This window comes from Myxine glutinosa, chromosome 11 (assembly GCF_964187855.1).
Source record: "Myxine glutinosa chromosome 11, kmMyxGlut1.1, whole genome shotgun sequence".
NCBI classification, from domain to species: Eukaryota; Metazoa; Chordata; class Myxini; order Myxiniformes; family Myxinidae; genus Myxine; species Myxine glutinosa.
Genome location: NC_136271.1, coordinates 66473606 through 66490930, shown reverse-complemented (window position 1 = coordinate 66490930; position 17325 = coordinate 66473606). Strand labels below are relative to the sequence as shown.

Sequence of the window (17325 nt, the reverse complement as noted above, 5' to 3'; positions counted from 1 at the left end):
CGTTTGACAATAATACATCCATTATTTGTTTGGAAATTCCTTCCTATTGCATTTGCCTGCCTGATATAGTCCTTGAGCCAGACCAAAAGTAATGCTCCGGCGGGGGGAGTAATTCTCATTATGATTTTCCATTAGACCAATGTCTCAAGTGTCAGAAAAGGTGTGATGGACATCTGAGAACGGTAGCTTAGTGCCCGGATGGACGCCATCTTTGAAACCACCCAGCTCGAAAATGCCCATTTGGTGGGGTACATTGTTGCACGTGTATCTGGACTTCTATACTAGCTATCGATGTGCGGTTGACGACTAAATATACGTCCGATGTGTACCGTCTAAATAAAAAATAATATGAAGCATTTTGTTTTAGATTAATTATTATAAAAATCAATTATCGAAAAAAAATCATATATTTTTCAATATTTTATTATTAGACTTGTACTTTTTTTAGTGAAACAACACTGGTATGATTTTCCAAATTATGCATTGTGCTACACCGTTTATCTGTCTATAAAAATAACTCAAAAACTAAAACATATCATCCACCACGAGTTTACAACAAATAAATGTAAAGAGGCATAAAATGACTTAGGCCGCCGCTGGCATTATCTATTCTGACGATAACGCAAGTTAGGAATGTCGTACGGAGAGGATTTTAACACCATACGATATCTAATAAGCAGGCGGAAATTGTTACATAGGAAATCTGCACTTTGGTGGCCATCTTGGATTTCAAAATGGCCGCCAATTATATTAATTATTCATTACTAGAGTTTGGAAAGACGTATGGAGCTGATTTTAACACCATACGATGTATATTCCTAATAAGCAAGCGGAGGTATCATTGAACATGTCATGTTTTAGTCAAATAACACCGGTATGATCTTCCAAATTATACATTTTGCTAAACCGTTTATCTGTCTATAAAGATTTTCAGGCAATTTGGCCTGCATTATAATAGAGAACAACATATGCTATACAATATACAGTGCACACAAAGTTAATCATCAGAGTCGCCATCAGAGTCATTGGCATCCTGAGCCACGATAGCATCATCCTGCACCATGTTGGAGCATCCCTGCAGCTTACACACAACAGTGCACTTCAACCCATTCAGTATGCAGGAGCAATCTGACGGTCGACACGTCCTTCTGCATGTGCATGAGATGAGATTCAAGACGACATCTGGAGCTGGTAGACCCGCCATCCATCGGATTGTGAGCGAACCGCCATCATCGAGTTCCCAACCATGTCCTGCTGATGGTGTTGGGACGTCTGGTAGGTTTTCAAGGCTGCGTCGCCAGATAGCCGCCTGATAGTTGGCCCTAAGCGTATGCTGCATCAAGGAGTCTTCACAAGGCGGCAATTGTCCAGATTCGATCTGGCCCTTCTTTGCACAGAACATGTGATAACGGAGCGAATTAACACCGACGATCTTCGTGTTCTTGGCATACAGCTGACACGTGAAGGCCTGAATGCTATTGAAGACGTCTGTTGGTACATTCCACGAAGATCCCAGATCTGTGAATGCTTGAAGATACAGCTCATTCGCTTGCACAAGCTTCAAAGCCTTTATCTTTCCTTGGCTAGCCAGAGCACTCACAGTGTCACACCCGCTCCATGCATGAAGCCCTGGCAATGCACTGCAAACTCCAGACCCCAATACCGCAGCCAACTTTCCAACGTCGATCATTCTGACTCGAACCTTTGTTCCTCGTCTGATGAAGAGCTGACTATCGATGGTTCTGCTGAGATGAAGACTGATGATCAGAACGTCGGTGTCATCTGCCACTAAGATGATCGTCTTGTAGTGGGTAGCGGCGTGCTTTGCGTGGAGAAACATACGCGTGTCTGCTTCCTCGTGGCTACATTCGAGTGCTTGCACCAACTTCCACCTATCGCGGGTCAGTACCAGACATTTTTCACCACAGGTGACATACAGTGTTCTGTTGCCTAGCTTTTCGCGATTTGTTTCATGTTTCCACGACTCCGCCAGAAACACAACCAGTTTCTCCTTTGTCTGGCTGCAAGCAAGGAGACGCCGCCAGTTCATGATTTTGTGTGCGGGTCTGATCTCGCTGAAACTGATGCCTTCATTTGAACCGCGGTTCACACGCTCAGCTGCTTTGATGGATTCTTCTGTGTATGTGTCAAAGACAACATCGATGCGCTCACTGCCTTGACCAGCGTGAAGCGCTGCAGCAAGGATGCGGTCAGATAGTTCTTCGAACGTGTCGTTCTCGCCATGCATCTTTTGTATGAGAGCCATATTGATCGACATCTTTCCATGCTATTTCGGTCGCCTTAGCAAATAGTGCCTGGTCTAGCACCACCGGTATACGCTCAAGCTGAAGTGATGACATGATGTTCAGAGCTTCTCTGAGGATTTCTTGCACTGTTGCCATATCTGTGGCAGGCGCGTTTATAGTCGGCAGGTAGCCAACTACATCTTCCGTCACCTGAACACGATCTCTAGTCATGATGTTGAAACCAGTCCACGAACTGATTGTCTGGTCGCATGGTTCCAGCATGCGAGTCATAATCCATACGTGATTTCGGCGCTGCGCAAGGGATGTTGCGCCTGCAAGAGTGTCAGAAAGATCTGCAGGCTTGATTGCAGGTGGGCCCTCTCGTTTCCCACCGCTGTATATTGGAACTAAATCGCTGGATGACGGGATAGATCGCTTCTTATCTGCTTTGGATACTGCCGATGGAGGTTGGGGCGGCAAACACGTCTGCGACTTCGGTTGGACGATGATACCGTTGACGCGATGCGATGTTCCGCCACCACTCAGCGATTCCTCTAGCCTGTCGATGTTATCGAATGCTAATACAGTCGGGACCGAAGGGTGCACATGTGACGGAAGTGGTACTGTATCTTTCTCCACACTTGCTAATTTGTCTATGCATAGCGCTGTCTCGATTTCTTCCAGAACTGTGTACGAACATCCGTGCCCGAGTCGATTCAATATTCTGATGACCTCTGTATTACCGGTGAGCGTTTTCATGACCCACGGAAGTAGGACATGCTTCGATGTTCTGATGGTACCCCGGTGTACAGCATTGATGATATATTGAGCCATCGACCATACCAGTGTGTCGGCACGCGCAGAGCTACCCCCACTCCCGCAAATCAAAGTATGCAGAAATACACGAAGAGAATCTGGTATCTTCACGTAATCTGAAGTGAGTTCTGCTGGCTGAGGCGGCCAACGTTCATTGTAATGAGCATCTTTGATCTGGTGTCGCAGTGAAGTAGCTGCACGCACAATGTTACTTTCACCGTCCGTTCGTTCAAATGCTTTCACTTCTGCTTTCAGGTTTACGCACTCTGCAGCAATCTCTCGCTTTGTCAGATTATCGGGCATCAAGTATACACGGTGTTTCACATTGAAGAAGATGAACGATTCTCCAAACTCTCTTTGTAATGTGCGCTGCAGATTCTTCTTGATGGAGTCACGAACATCAACTGAAAATGTATCTGAAGACAGGATATCTGTTGCAACATCAACTATTGGAACAATCCTCGGGTTCAAGAACAAGTCAGTGCGAATGAAATTGAATATACATCGTATCATTTCTTTTTTCTCGATATTATCTTCAATGTCAGTTTCTACTTGAGGTTTTTGGGGCCGTGTGTAGTTTCTATAGCAGGAGAAGTGGTAGTGAGCCTCAGCTGCAACCATATCTCGTGTAGTCAATGCCAAAACTCTCTCATCATTGCGAGCTGTCGCAGCATCTCTTATTGTCTTATCTGCTCGAAGTTCAACAGCCAAGACAACTGTTTCACGGGTACGACTGCCTTTTATGAATTTTGAAGCACGCTGGCAAAAAATGCATTTATCATCGTAGACCGTTGAAGTTGATCCTGTCTCTTCCCGTGATGATCGCCGTCGCACCGCATCGCCAGTATCAACTGAAGAACTTCTAGCTGCATTGGTCAAAGTAGCTAGGTGGTTTTTGTGAGTGAAGTCTGATCTACAAGCCCTATGGTATAATATTGGAATATTAGGAAGTTCAACTGCGCCTTCTTGGACTAGCTTTAGAATTGGATAAAAGTTTCTAACTGCGGCTGCGTCACACAATGTCTTCCAAGAACTGTTGCCCGCTGCCTTGCTTAGTTCAGAGAGTGGCGACTTCTTGCTGCACAGGATGCACGTTCCGGACTCAGGTTCAATCTTCGCCCGTTTCGCCTCGACACCGGCCATCTCAGCTGAAAGAACAAAAAGACTGACGTTAGATTACTCCGATATCCGAAAAGCTCGCCAGCTTACATAGACATACTCATCCAAGTCAGTGAACATGTTAGATGGCGCCACAATACAACTCTATAATAGAGTTGTATGTGGCGCCATCTAACATGTTCACTTTTAGTTCTTAAGCCACCCACCCCCCCCCCCCCCTCAGAAATTAATCAGGTCACCGCAACAAATCTCAGACTGAGATATAGAATATAGAATATAGATATAGAATAGACTGACGTCACTTTCGGCACTGGGTTCTGTGGGTTGATTATAATCGGCGGGAAATTCCAACTGACATAGTTTCGGTTTGTGGAAAGTGCATGCCTTTTCATATATTTTTTGTGTACACTCGTGGTGGATGATATGTTTTAGTTTTTGAGTTATTTTTATAGACAGATAAACGGTGTAGCACAATGCATAATTTGGAAAATCATACCAGTGTTGTTTCACTAAAAAAAGTACAAGTCTAATAATAAAATATTGAAAAATATATGATTTTTTTTCGATAATTGATTTTTATAATAATTAATCTAAAACAAAATGCTTCATATTATTTTTTATTTAGACGGTACACATCGGACGTATATTTAGTCGTCAACCGCACATCGATAGCTAGTATAGAAGTCCAGATACACGTGCAACAATGTACCCCACAAAATGGGCATTTTCGAGCTGGGTGGTTTCAAAGATGGCGTCCATCCGGGCACTAAGCTACCGTTCTCAGATGTCCATCACACCTTTTCTGACACTTGAGACATTGGTCTAATGGAAAATCATAATGAGAATTACTCCCCCCGCCGGAGCATTCACTTCAAAATATGGCCGGTTGGCTCAAGGACTAATATGAGCATTAGACCTGTCGCTGAGATCGGGATGAAAATCCCGCACGATGATGTTGGCACACGGACATGAATGTTAATATTCCATCGTCCTGACGCCTTCCAGGGGGAGCGGTTGAGCCATGCTGTCGGCTGCGCCTTTGCCGCGTGTCTCGAACGCAAGCAGAAGCGCGAGAAGGAATGCGGCGTAACGGCGACGTTCGACAACGGACGCACGAGCTTCGTGCGAGACGGTTCCTTCCGTGTCCTCTCGGCCACCGATCAAGCTCAGCGCGAGGAAACCCTGCGGCAGCTTGAAGAACAGAAGCGAGGTGCCTTGCTCTCGCTGTGATGGCTCACCCTTATATTCTGTCTTTTGCACCTGCATGCGATTAACCACCGATCCATTGTCACACTGCCACTGATGACGTTTGGCCTTGGTCACATGGTTTTGTTTTTGGGACTATTTGCTGCCATAATAATTTGATGGAACGTACAATTTCTTACAACCAGCAGTTTATGCTAAAAACAACAACAATATAATTAGGTTCATGTGTAACTTCAAGGATTTTGATCTGGTAGTTACTCTCACATTGCAAGGGTGTGTGTGTGTGTGTGTGTGTGTGTGTGTGTGTGTGTGTGTGTGTGTGTGTGTGTGTGTGTGTGTGTGTGTGTGTGTGTGTGTGTGTGTGTGTGTGTGTGTGTGTGTGTGTGTGTGTGTGTGTGTGTGTGTGTGTGTGTGTGTGTGTGTGTGTGTGTGTGTGTGTGTGTGTGTGTGTGTGTATAAATATATGATAATACATTAAATCCTATTATGAGTAAAGTTGGAATAAGTGATGTTGCATTGATGAGTTCACTGACTGCCTGGACGCAACTGAGGCTGTGGACCTACTGATGTACCATCTATTGATGTGGATCCATGGTCGAGGTTGTGGATCTACTGATGTACCATCTATTGATGTGGATCCATGATAGAGGTTGTGGATCTACTGATGCATCATCTATTGATGTGGATCCATGATAGAGGTTGTAGATCTACTGATGCATCATCTATTGATGTTGATCCATGATAGAGGTTGTGGATCTACTGATGCATCATCTATTGATGTGGATCCATGATCGAGGTTGTGGATCCGCCGTTTGGAGAGGTCCTGGGCTGAAAGGATCGAAACCTCGAGGAAGAACGGTGCCCATTCGTGCAGTCGGGAAACTAGTCAGTTGCTTACAGGTTAAGGTTCTTGCTTTAGGTGGAGAAACTATGTTTTGAGATTTTCAATTTAAATAAAGTTGAATATGGGATGTTGTGAAATTAACATCATTTACAACAATCCTTTAAATTATTTATATTTAAGTTTAGGAACAACCAATACTGCACAATTAATTGTGTGTGTGTGTGTGTGTGTGTGTGTGTGTGTGTGTGTGTGTGTGTGTTTGTGTGTGTGTGTGTGTCTGTGAATGAAAGAGAGGGATAGAATTATGAGGAACAGAAATGAAAAAAACGAGATGTGTGTGTGTGTGTGTGTGTGTGTGTGTCTGTGAATAAAAGAGAGAGATAGAATTGTGAGGAACAGAAATGTAAAAACGAGGTGTGTGTGTGTGTGTGTGTGTGTGTGTGTGTGTGTGTGTGTGTGTGTGTGTGTGTGTGTGTGTGCTGCTCAAAATGGTTTTCAAAACCTCAATTGCTTTGGGAAATAGCTTTGATGCCACCAACTGCATTGGAGAATAAATTGTGTTTTCTTTTGACTGAAACATTTGCTTTGGTCTCTCAGCAGGTGGAATATCTTATAAAGCACACCTTGATTGCCTTTCCCAGTGTTTTAATATTGCATTCGTTACCTGGATGGAGGAATTATCTCACATTTAAAAATAGAGGTTAAATGTTACCCAAAAAGGTATCTGCATGCACATCAGGTGTTTAGATGAACTCGGAGAAGTTTAAAACTGGACAGCCCAGTGTAGGCCGGAGGTGTAATCTGTTTGCCAATGATATCGTGGGTGTGGTGGAAAGGTTTACGTTTTACTCCTGGGCCCTTTGTTATGAGATGATATTCGTCCTTCACAAAGTGCACGTCCAAACCTCTTTGTTAGCATTTTTTCTTCTCTCTAAATATAACGGCATTGGGTATTATTGTGTAGAGAGTGGATACAAGTTACCACGATAACATTTCAAATGTAGCGCGGTTCAGATAACACTTCCAAGGTTGTGGGGTGTTAAGGTCATAACAGCAGTTTCAAACTAGAACGGCACTCAGTCGAGAGCATACCTCCGCTAGGTAAACAGTTTACCTTTTGTATCCCAGAGTAGACCAGAAAATCACAATACAGAATCGCATTTAATCAAAATCATCCGTCCACAACTTTTTGAGATATTTTGGTCAAAAACGGACAGACAGACAAACGGACAAACAGGAAGACAAAGGTGAAAACATAACCTCCATTCACCTTCGGTGGCGGATGTAATGAATGGCAATCTTTATGTTGAAATGGGGGAATGATTTGTCGTGTTCGTTTCTGGAAGTAAATCTCATCTCATTGTTTACTTTAGTGTTGTGTACTTTCCTATCTTACTTTTGAGAGCACAAATATACAACAAAACCAGGGCGTTCATAGAACACCTTCGGCCACGCAATGTTAAAATCTATAATTCAAATAAAATAAAATAATGATTTTTAAGGACGTATAACAAATCCAGAAGTACCCAATGAGTTGGCCAGTTCGTAATCACCATATTATTGAAGTAGGTATTGAAATTTTGAGTTTTATTTATTTACTTACTAGCTTCATACTCCTGATACAGGGAGTCAAACATGCAATGACCAAATGCTGCAGTTGCAGGATGTGACGTCACTGATTTGTAAACGTTATAATAGTCGAGCTGTGGGACAGGAAGAAAGTTTGGAGATGCCTTTGGTATGTTGTGAAGACTCCACCAGATTATTTTTTTTATCGGTTCGACTTAGCACCGACACAATTTCATCAGTTTAGTGACTATTACCGTCCTTCCAGGAACATGAGGATTCCAGGGCATCGGCTCTTGGTTTTTTTTCCTTTACTGTCGGCGACTAAAGCCTCGTTTCGATTTGTTCAGGATTTTGCACAAGATTCAGGTGGTGTTGGACAGATAAGAATATTTAAAAGTTACTAGGCGTGCGTTTATTGCACCTGCAAGTTTTCTTTTTTAACGTTACCATGGTCAATGCCCAGCGTAGGCCAGAGGTGAGATGAAATGCTTTCATTTTGAAAAAGCTCCATTTGAATGGCATGAGAAAAAATGGAAATGAAGGATTGATCGACGCTGTTTCGATTCACTACGACTTAACGTGCTTGCTTTCTTGGCAACCAGCACATATACAGTCACGTGAAAAAGTAAGTACACCCCATGTAAAGTTTTGACTTTTTCAACATATTTCAACATACAGCTATTTGATCTTCATTTCAACAATATTGACAGATAAAGGTGATATAATATAACAAATATCATGAAATATTTACATTTTGTAGTCCATTGTATAATTTAAATAAACATAAATGCAAATTTCGCATGTGGAAAACGTAAGTACACCCTTGGCTCTAATAGGTGGTATTGCCCCCTTTGGCAGAAACAACCACGAGTAGGCGTTTCTTATAACTGTCTACCCGTCTCTGACATCGACTGGGAGAAATTTTTGCCCACTCCTCCATGCAGAATTCTTTCAGCTGTGCGATGTTTGAGGGATTTCTTGCATACACAGCTCGTTTCAAATCCCCCCACAACATCTCGATGGGATTTAGATCCGGGCTTTGGCTTGGCCATTCCAGAACCCTCCATTTCTTTCTTTTCAGCCATTCCTTGGTGGATTTACTGGTATGTTTAGGGTCATGTTGTCATGTTGTCATGTTGCAAGGTCCACCCTCGGTTGAGCTTCAACCGACAGATGGCCTCACATTATCCTCAAGCACCCTCTGGTACAATGAAGAATTCATAGTGGATTATATGATGGTGAGCTGCCCAGGCCCTGATGCAGCAAAGCTGCCCCAAACCATAATATTTCCACCACCATGCTTTACAATTAGTATCAGGTTGTTGTGGTCAAATGCTGTCTTTGGTTTTCGCCAAACATGTCTTCTGGTACTGTGGCCAAATAGCTCGACCTTTGACTCATCTGTCCAGAGCACATTGTTCCAGAAGTGCTGGTCTTTGCCTAGGTGTTCATTGGCAAACTTTCGTCTTGCCCTGATGTTCTTTCTGGACAGCAAAGGTTTCCTCCTGGCACACCTCCCATGTAGATCAAATTTGTGCAGCCTCTTTCTAATGGTAGACTCGTGCACTTTGACATCAACAATGGCAAGAGCTACCTGTAGGTCCCGTCATGACATTCTGGGGTTCTTAGAGACTTCTTTCAACATCTTGCAGTCTGCTCTCGGGCTGAACCTGCTGGGGCAGCCTGGCCTGAACAAGTTGGCAGTTGTTTGGAATCTTCTCCACTTGTAGATGATCTTCCGGACAGTCGATTGATTGATTTCAAATTGTTTGGAGATCTTTTTAAATCCCTTCCCAGACTCGTAGGCATCTATAACCTTCTTTCTGAAGGCCTCAGATAGTTATTTTGATCTGGGCATGGTGACACCGCACACTTCAACAACAAAGAGCAAACCAAACTAAATGTGTGAGGTTTAAATAAGACAGGTTCCTCCAAGATCCTCTCTAACGATGTTGTAATCATTTGCACCTGAGCTGGTGCACCTGATTCTAATTTTAGGTATTTGAAGTAGTGATAAATGTAGGGGTGTACTTACTTTTTCCACATGCGAAATTTGCATTTATGTTTATTTAAATTATACAATGGACTACAAAATGTAAATGTTTCATGATATTTGTTATATTATATCACCTTTATCTATCAATATTGTTGAAATGAAAATCAAATAGCTGTATGTTGAAATATGTTGAAAAAGTCAAAACTTTACATGGGGTGTACTTACGTTTTCACATGACTGTACCTAATCAAAACCTGCCTCTGTTGCCATATAGACCGAACTTTTTTTCTATCCCACCCATTTTTTATTTCTATCCCACCTATAGTCATTGTGGAGTAAATGCACCTTTAATGAAGCTTGATTGCAAAGTTACTTTCTTAAACTAACATATTCCATTGAAAGTATCGTTGTTTTCGGTAAAATTGGCTTGCAATTTGACACCAAATAGGGTGGCACACCTTAATTTGCTGAATTACCTTTGTTCTTACAGATTTCATCGTAATGGAAACGTACAATTGATTATTGTGACCCTGTGGTTTGTTCTGCCCCCCTCCGTTTTCTGCAGCGGGTTTGACCAATGCGATGCCAGCAGCACGGGGGAGCAACCTGCCCTTAGGGAAAGAGAATGTGGTAGAGCAGCACCAAATGGAGGATGAACCACAGCAGCGCCAGCAAGGGGACGATCCTGCCGCTTCAACAGTTGACAATGCGGGCTTGCCAGGGCACGCCATTCCCCGCCGTCACGCACCCATTGATGAGCTGGTACGCCAAGGCTCATTCCGAGGCTTTCCGGCGCTGCTGCAGAAAAGCTCTCCCTTCAAGCGCAACCTGTCGGTCCGTCTCAATGAACTCCCGTCAACGCTGCAGCGCCGAACAGACTTCCATCTCCTAAATAAAGGTGCGTTGTGCAATTCCCTACACTGCTCCTTCTTCCTCATCATCATTATGGCGTTGGATTATCTGATTTTGCGTTGTCATGCTTATTTAATTCCAGGTGGCAAATAACTATAATTAAAATAAATACAGAGTCCAGGCAGGAATTTGGAAGTTGTTTAGGGTGCCGGTGATAACTCACCAGCTCTTCACAAAGGACACCGTGGGATGTTTAACATCCACCAACTAATGGCAGCAGATGTGATGCCTGTTTAACGTCTATCCCGAGGGACGATACGCACATTGATGAATCACCCTGCCTGTGAAACACCGGATGACAGTTTATAGCTGGGGTTGGGATTCGAACACAGGCGAGGCAGCTCATAGGCAATTGTGCATACCTCTAGGCCTTTCTACCAGCCCAGGCAAGCCTTTATACAGCAGTAAAAACATTCCCCAAGTGACTGGTAATTGAAAATAAGATAATTTTTATGTTGTGTACGATGAGTAAACAGAGTCACAGCAAAGTACAGTAGACAAACAGGTATGTTTTGAGGAGTGTACATTTTCTTTTATACTTCTTATTTTTTGTATACAAAGTCTCGGCTCATGGAGGAGCTGGAGTACGGAATGGATCCGGAAGGAACAGTAGAAAGAGAGGGCAGCACACCAACAGCAGGGATGAAGGACATAATAGAGGGAGACTTTTTTTATATACATGATTTAAGGCTTGTAGTGGAGCTGCCACACACACACACACACACACACACACACACACACACGGACACACAGACAAACATACATGACACAACACAAGACTGTTAGATGAGACCAACACAGCCACTGAGCTTGTGGGAAGTGCTGGCACTTCCTGGGATACTCTGGTTACCAGCGACAACACAACAACAATGGCGTCGCTTTTCTCACCGCCCTCAACCGGGCATTTCCTAAGGAAGAATTTTCATGTTCTCACCCTTTTAAATGCTGAACGTCAAACAAGGAAGCAGCATGTACCATTTGGAGAGTCTTTGGTATGACTTGGCCGGGGTTTTAACCACCGACCTCCCAGTCTTAGAGCAGACATTGTAACCATTAAACCACTGAGTCTGGTGCCGAGACTTGAAGAAACAATGGATGCGGGAAGAAAGGAGGGAAGGGAAGGGAAGATGGAAGACTCTCCTCAGTGAAAGACACATGAAAGCCCACTTGGAGTTTGCAAAAAAGCACCTAAAGGACTCTCAGACTGTGAGAAACAAGATTCTCTGGTCTGATGAAACCAAGATTGAACTGTTTGGATTGAACTGTTTGGAACTGTCCGTCTGACCACTCTGCTATAAAGCCCAGATCGGTGGAGTGTTGCAGTGATGGTTGTCCTTCTGGAAGTTTCTCCCATCTCCACACAAGATCTCTGGAGCTCAGCCAGAGTGACCATCGGGTTCTTGGTCACCTCTCTTACCAAGGCCCTTCTCCCCCGATGGCTCAGTTTGGCCGAGCGGCCAGCTCTACGAAGAGTCCTGGTTGTTCCAATCTTCTTCCATTTAAGAATTATGGAGGCCACTGTGCTCTTGGGAACCTTCAATGCAGCAGAATTTTTTTTGTAGGCTTCCCCAGATCTGTGCATCGACACAATCCTGTCTCTGAGCTCTGCAGGCAGTTCCTTCGACCGCATGGCTTGGTTTTTGCTCTGATATGCATTGTCAGCTGTGAGACCTTATATAGACAGGTGTGTGCCTTTCCAAATCATGTCCAATCAATTGAATTTACCACAGGTGGACTCCAATCAAGGTGTAGAAACATATCAAAGATGATCAAGAGAAATGGGAGGCACCTGAGCTAAATTTCAAGTGTCATAGCAAAGGGTATGAATACTTATGTCAATGTGATATTTCAGTTTTTTCTTTTTAATAAATTTGCAAAACTTTCTAAAATCCTGTTTTCTCTTTGTCATTATGGGGTATTGAGTGTAGATTGATGAGAGAAAAAATGAATTTAAACGATTTCAGCATAAGGCTGCAACATAACTAAATATGAAAAAAGTGAAGGGGTCTGAATACTTTCTGAATGCACTGTATATATATATATATATATATATACATACACACACACACAAAGTCCTTCAAAAAATGTTAACACTTCTGAGATATATAGGCCCATATAAGTGTTAACATTTTTTTTAAGCACGCTGTGTTTCTACATATATATATGTATATTTTCTGCCCATTTGTTTCTAATTACATATATATATGTAATTATATGTTTCTAATTACATATATATATGTAATTAACATATATATATACAGACTTGGCATTTAATATGGAATATTTTTTTTTTCTTGACTTGGGTTTACTTTCTTAACTCAGAATATCAATCTAGTGAGTTTCGGTGATTTCTTTGTTAAAAGAACCATGTCACTGATTGTCTGTCGCAGCAAGAAGTCAATAACAGGATTATATCACAGGTGGCGTGACAAAATGTACGGACAGGTACATTTGACGATTGGCTTCACAATCGGGTATATAAGGGTTGTTGCGTTCTGTATTAGTGGAAAACAACTGCTGCACGTCTCCAAAAGTTATTGCCGCTTCCTCTGGAGATGGTCCGTCAACTTGACAATGCTGTTTGTCATGGAGTGGTGGCTTTACGAAATTACGGCATGATACAGCGTGCTATTGCTCGGCAGTATGGCATCACTCAAGGTCAGGTGTCAAAGATCCTGAAACGAAATGCTCAGAGGGGTGTCCCGACTCCAATACCGAGGCCAGGACGTCCCCGCAGAACCACAAGAAGGGATGATCGCCAGCTGCACCGGTTAGTCTGCAATGGCCGTACCAAGTCAGCTAATCGGCTTAGGGCTGAGTGGCAGCAACTGACAAATGTGCCTGTATCCAGAAGGCTAGTCAACCAACGACTGGTTCAAGCAGGCTATCGTGCCAGGCATCCCCTGAGAAAGCCGCGCCTGACCAGACAACACCGCCAGCGCCGATTGCAGTGGGCCAGAGAGCACCGTCAATGGCAGCCAGGACACTGGAATCACGTGACCTTCAGTGACGTCTAGATTTCTGGTCTATCGTCAAGATGGCCGCATCCGAGTGCGCAGACAAGTGCATGAAGCCTTCAACAAAGATTGTATAGTGCCAAGAGTCCAAGCTGGAGGTGGTGGGGTGACCGTCTGGGCTGCTTTTCATGCAGGGGGCAAAACTGACCTGGTTGTTCTGAATGGAAACCTGAACCAGTTCAAGTACAGGGCCATTCTGGAAGAAACATTGCTTCCATTTGCTCGTGCAGCCTTTCGAGGAAACTTTGTCTTCCAAGATGACAATGCACGGCCTCATCGTGCTCGCATGATCCAACACTTTCTTGCTGACTGTGGTGTAGAGCATATGGAGTGGCCTGCCATGTCCCCAGATATGAATCTGATAGAGAACTTGTGGGCAGAATCAACGTGTCAAATCGACAACCTGGATCAGCAGCCGACCTCTGTGCGTGAATTGCAGCAGGCTATTGTCACTGCATGGCAAGCGATTCCTGTCCAAACCTTGGCAAATCTCGTGAACAGCATGCCTCAAAGTGTACGTGCTCTCCTGAATGCTCGTGGGGGTTACACGAAGTACTGAACTGTAATTTTATTGTCCGTAATCCCAGTCGTAATTTAACTTTTGTTTTTGTTAAAAAAAATTTTGGCTAATGTGCAAAATAAAGAGATACTTCTGGAAAACGTACAGAAGTTTAACGCAGTACTGTCCATGAATTGAGTTTGATATCAGTTTACATCACTTTCAAGGATCAATTTATTTGTTTCGAAATGTCAAATGTGGTTTTTGCTTCTTTTAAAGGTCACATTAACAAAATCTAGAATAATTTCAACATAATTCCAATGAACTTTTGGTTCTAAGACATCTTGAAAAGTAAGTTCACCCCCACAAAAAAAATATTCCATATTAAATGCCAAGTCTGTATAAATACCAAAATATAATTTTTTTTATTTATTGTCAATTAAGCAGATTAACTGAATGCAATGAAAATCAAAGACAACATCCCGGATGCCAAATACAAATATAAAAAAGAGCAATCGGAGATTGCAAACCCTCACCAGGATGTATTTTCAGTGGTTTGTAAGGCTTTTGTGTGAAAACAAATATGGCGGCCGAACCACGTGACCAATGACGTCATCATTATTTTTTTTCTCCACCAATTTATGCCGACATGAATTTCATCTTGATAGGATGAAGCTTTGTACTTGTCGAATTATGACGTCATAAAGGAGGCACCTATGACATGATCATTAACATATTTTATTCCCCATGGAGAGTTCTTTACAATGAGCCATGTCTTAATTTTTTCTATTCAGCGCTTTCTGAGATATAGAGGTGCAAAGTTTTCGATTTTTCCAAGATGGCGGCCGAACCACGTGACCTAAGACGTCATAATGATCATTAAATAATTCTTCAGGTGGAGTTGCACCTATGGTGAAAATTTCCTGTCAATCAGACCAATAGTTGCAGAGAAAATCATATTTATTCTGTGCGGACAAACAAACAAAAAACAGACAAACAAACAGACAAACGGACTCAAATGCAATACCCTCTCGTCAGGCGAGGGTAATTATGGGTGAAGTTGTTGAATTGTTTACCAAATTATTGCATTGGCTCTGCATTGAGGAAAAGGTTAAACATCAGGTCGGAAGGAAGTACCTTCCGTGTGTCGGCCTTGAAATCTGATTTGTACATACATGTTCGTGAGTCCTTAAGTTTCATAATCCTTTAAAAACTTCAAAGTTTGCAAACTTTGTTCATTTTACTATTTTCTGAGTGTGTAACATCTTATGGCAGTTTTCTACATTTGCATTTTCACTTGTCTATCTTCAAATTAGGATGGGTATTTACTTCTTAATGGAGATACGTCAGCTTTTTTTTTTTAACTTTGTGTTAATACATTTTTTTCAAAGTTAGAGGCCTGCCTTGCTCTAACCACCCCTCACCCTAACCGTCCCCCACCCTAACTGCCCCAACCCTAACCGCACCTACCCTGACTGATTCTTGCTTTTACCCCCCATCCCCTAACCTTCCTTGCCCCCTCTACCATAACCACTCCCCCTTTGCCATAACCCCACACCCCCTTTGCCATAACCCCACACCCCTTTGCCATAACCCCACACCCCCTTTGCCATAACCCCACACCCCCTTTGCCATAACCCCACACCCCCTTTGCCATAACCCCACACCCTCTTTGCCATAACCCCACACCCCCCTTGCCACAACCCCACACCCCCTTTGCCATAACCCCACACCCTCTTTGCCATAACCCCACACCCCCTTTGCCATAACCCCACACCCTCTTTGCCATAACCCCCACCCCCTTTGCCATAACCCCCACCCCCTTTGCCATAACCCCACACCCCCTTTGTCATAACCCTCACCCCCTTTGCCATAACCCCACACCCCCTTTGCCATAACCCCACACCCTCTTTGCCATAACCCCACACCCCCCTTGCCATAACCCCACACCCCCTTTGCCATAACCCCACACCCCCTTTGCCATAACCCCACACCCTCTTTGCCATAACCCCCACCCCCTTTGCCATAACCCCCACCCCCTTTGCCATAACCCCACACCCCCTTTGCCATAACCCCACACCCCCTTTGCCATAACCCACACCCCCTTTGCCATAACCCCACACCCCCTTCGCCATAACCCCACACCCCCTTTGTCATAACCCTCACCCGCTTTGCCATAACCCCACACCCCCTTTGCCATAACCCCACACCCTCTTTGCCATAACCCCACACCCTCTTTGCCATAACCCCCACCCCCTTTGCCATAACCCCCACCCCCTTTGCCATAACCCCACACCCCCTTTGCCATAACCCCACACCCCCTTTGCCATAACCCCCACCCCCTTTGCCATAACCCCACACCCCCTTTGCCATAACCCCACACCCCCTTTGCCATAACCCCACACCCCCTTCGCCATAACCCCACACCCCCTTCGCCATAACCCCACACCCCCTCGCAATAACCCCCAATAATATCCCATCTATTCATTTTTATGAAATGTCAAGCTCTCAAAGTTGAAAGTGTGTTTAAAATATTAAAAGTGACAGGGATGATGGGTCTGTCCTCTAGTGCCCGAAGTTGAAACCCCTGGAAGAACCCAGGATCAAGTGAACAATGGTGATGGGGAGATGCCTGGGGATAGCATCAATGCTCTGTGCTCTCAGATTTCCATGGCCTTCAGTCCTGAAGACCCGTTTTTAGGAGTCCCCATGTCTCGGCCTGCCTTCGAGCCTACAGATCTGCGTAAGTCTAGGCGCAGATACGGCAAGGATAATCCATTGAGTTTGCAAACTTTCTCTCCTCCTTTTAGTCTTAACCAGGTTTCATCATCAACTAGGCCTATTGATGTTGGCCAGTGTGAAATGCACAGAATTGTAGTAAAATATAGTTGTAATACAAAGCATATACATTTAAATAGAATTGTTATCGATTTCTCAGAATATTTTCCAAAGGCTTTAAGACCGGACAGAGCAAGAGAGAGAACATTTCACTGATCATACAAATGAGTGAGCAGGACTTTATAAGAACTTACTTTTCTGGAGTTGTTCTAGTCATGGGAAAAGTGCTTTTTATGCTCAGCATCATGAAAATTGCATTCAAA

General features: G+C 43.6%; 1 protein-coding gene across 7 annotated transcripts in view; it reads left to right on the top strand.

Moving 5' to 3' along the window:
- The window catches only part of NUMB (NUMB endocytic adaptor protein), a 93268-nt gene that overhangs the window by 68898 nt on the left and 7045 nt on the right, over positions 1 to 17325 (top strand). For all 7 annotated transcript variants that reach the window (XR_010986358.2, XM_078786734.1, XM_068130774.2 and 4 more), the window contains 3 exons: positions 5187 to 5391; positions 10362 to 10694; positions 16794 to 16967. Coding sequence is in view for 6 of the 7 variants with exons in the window: in XM_078786734.1 (XP_078642860.1) it covers positions 5187 to 5391; positions 10362 to 10694; positions 16794 to 16967 (712 nt within the window). In the remaining variant the exon portion in view is untranslated. The remainder of the gene's footprint in view (positions 1 to 5186; positions 5392 to 10361; positions 10695 to 16793; positions 16968 to 17325) is intronic.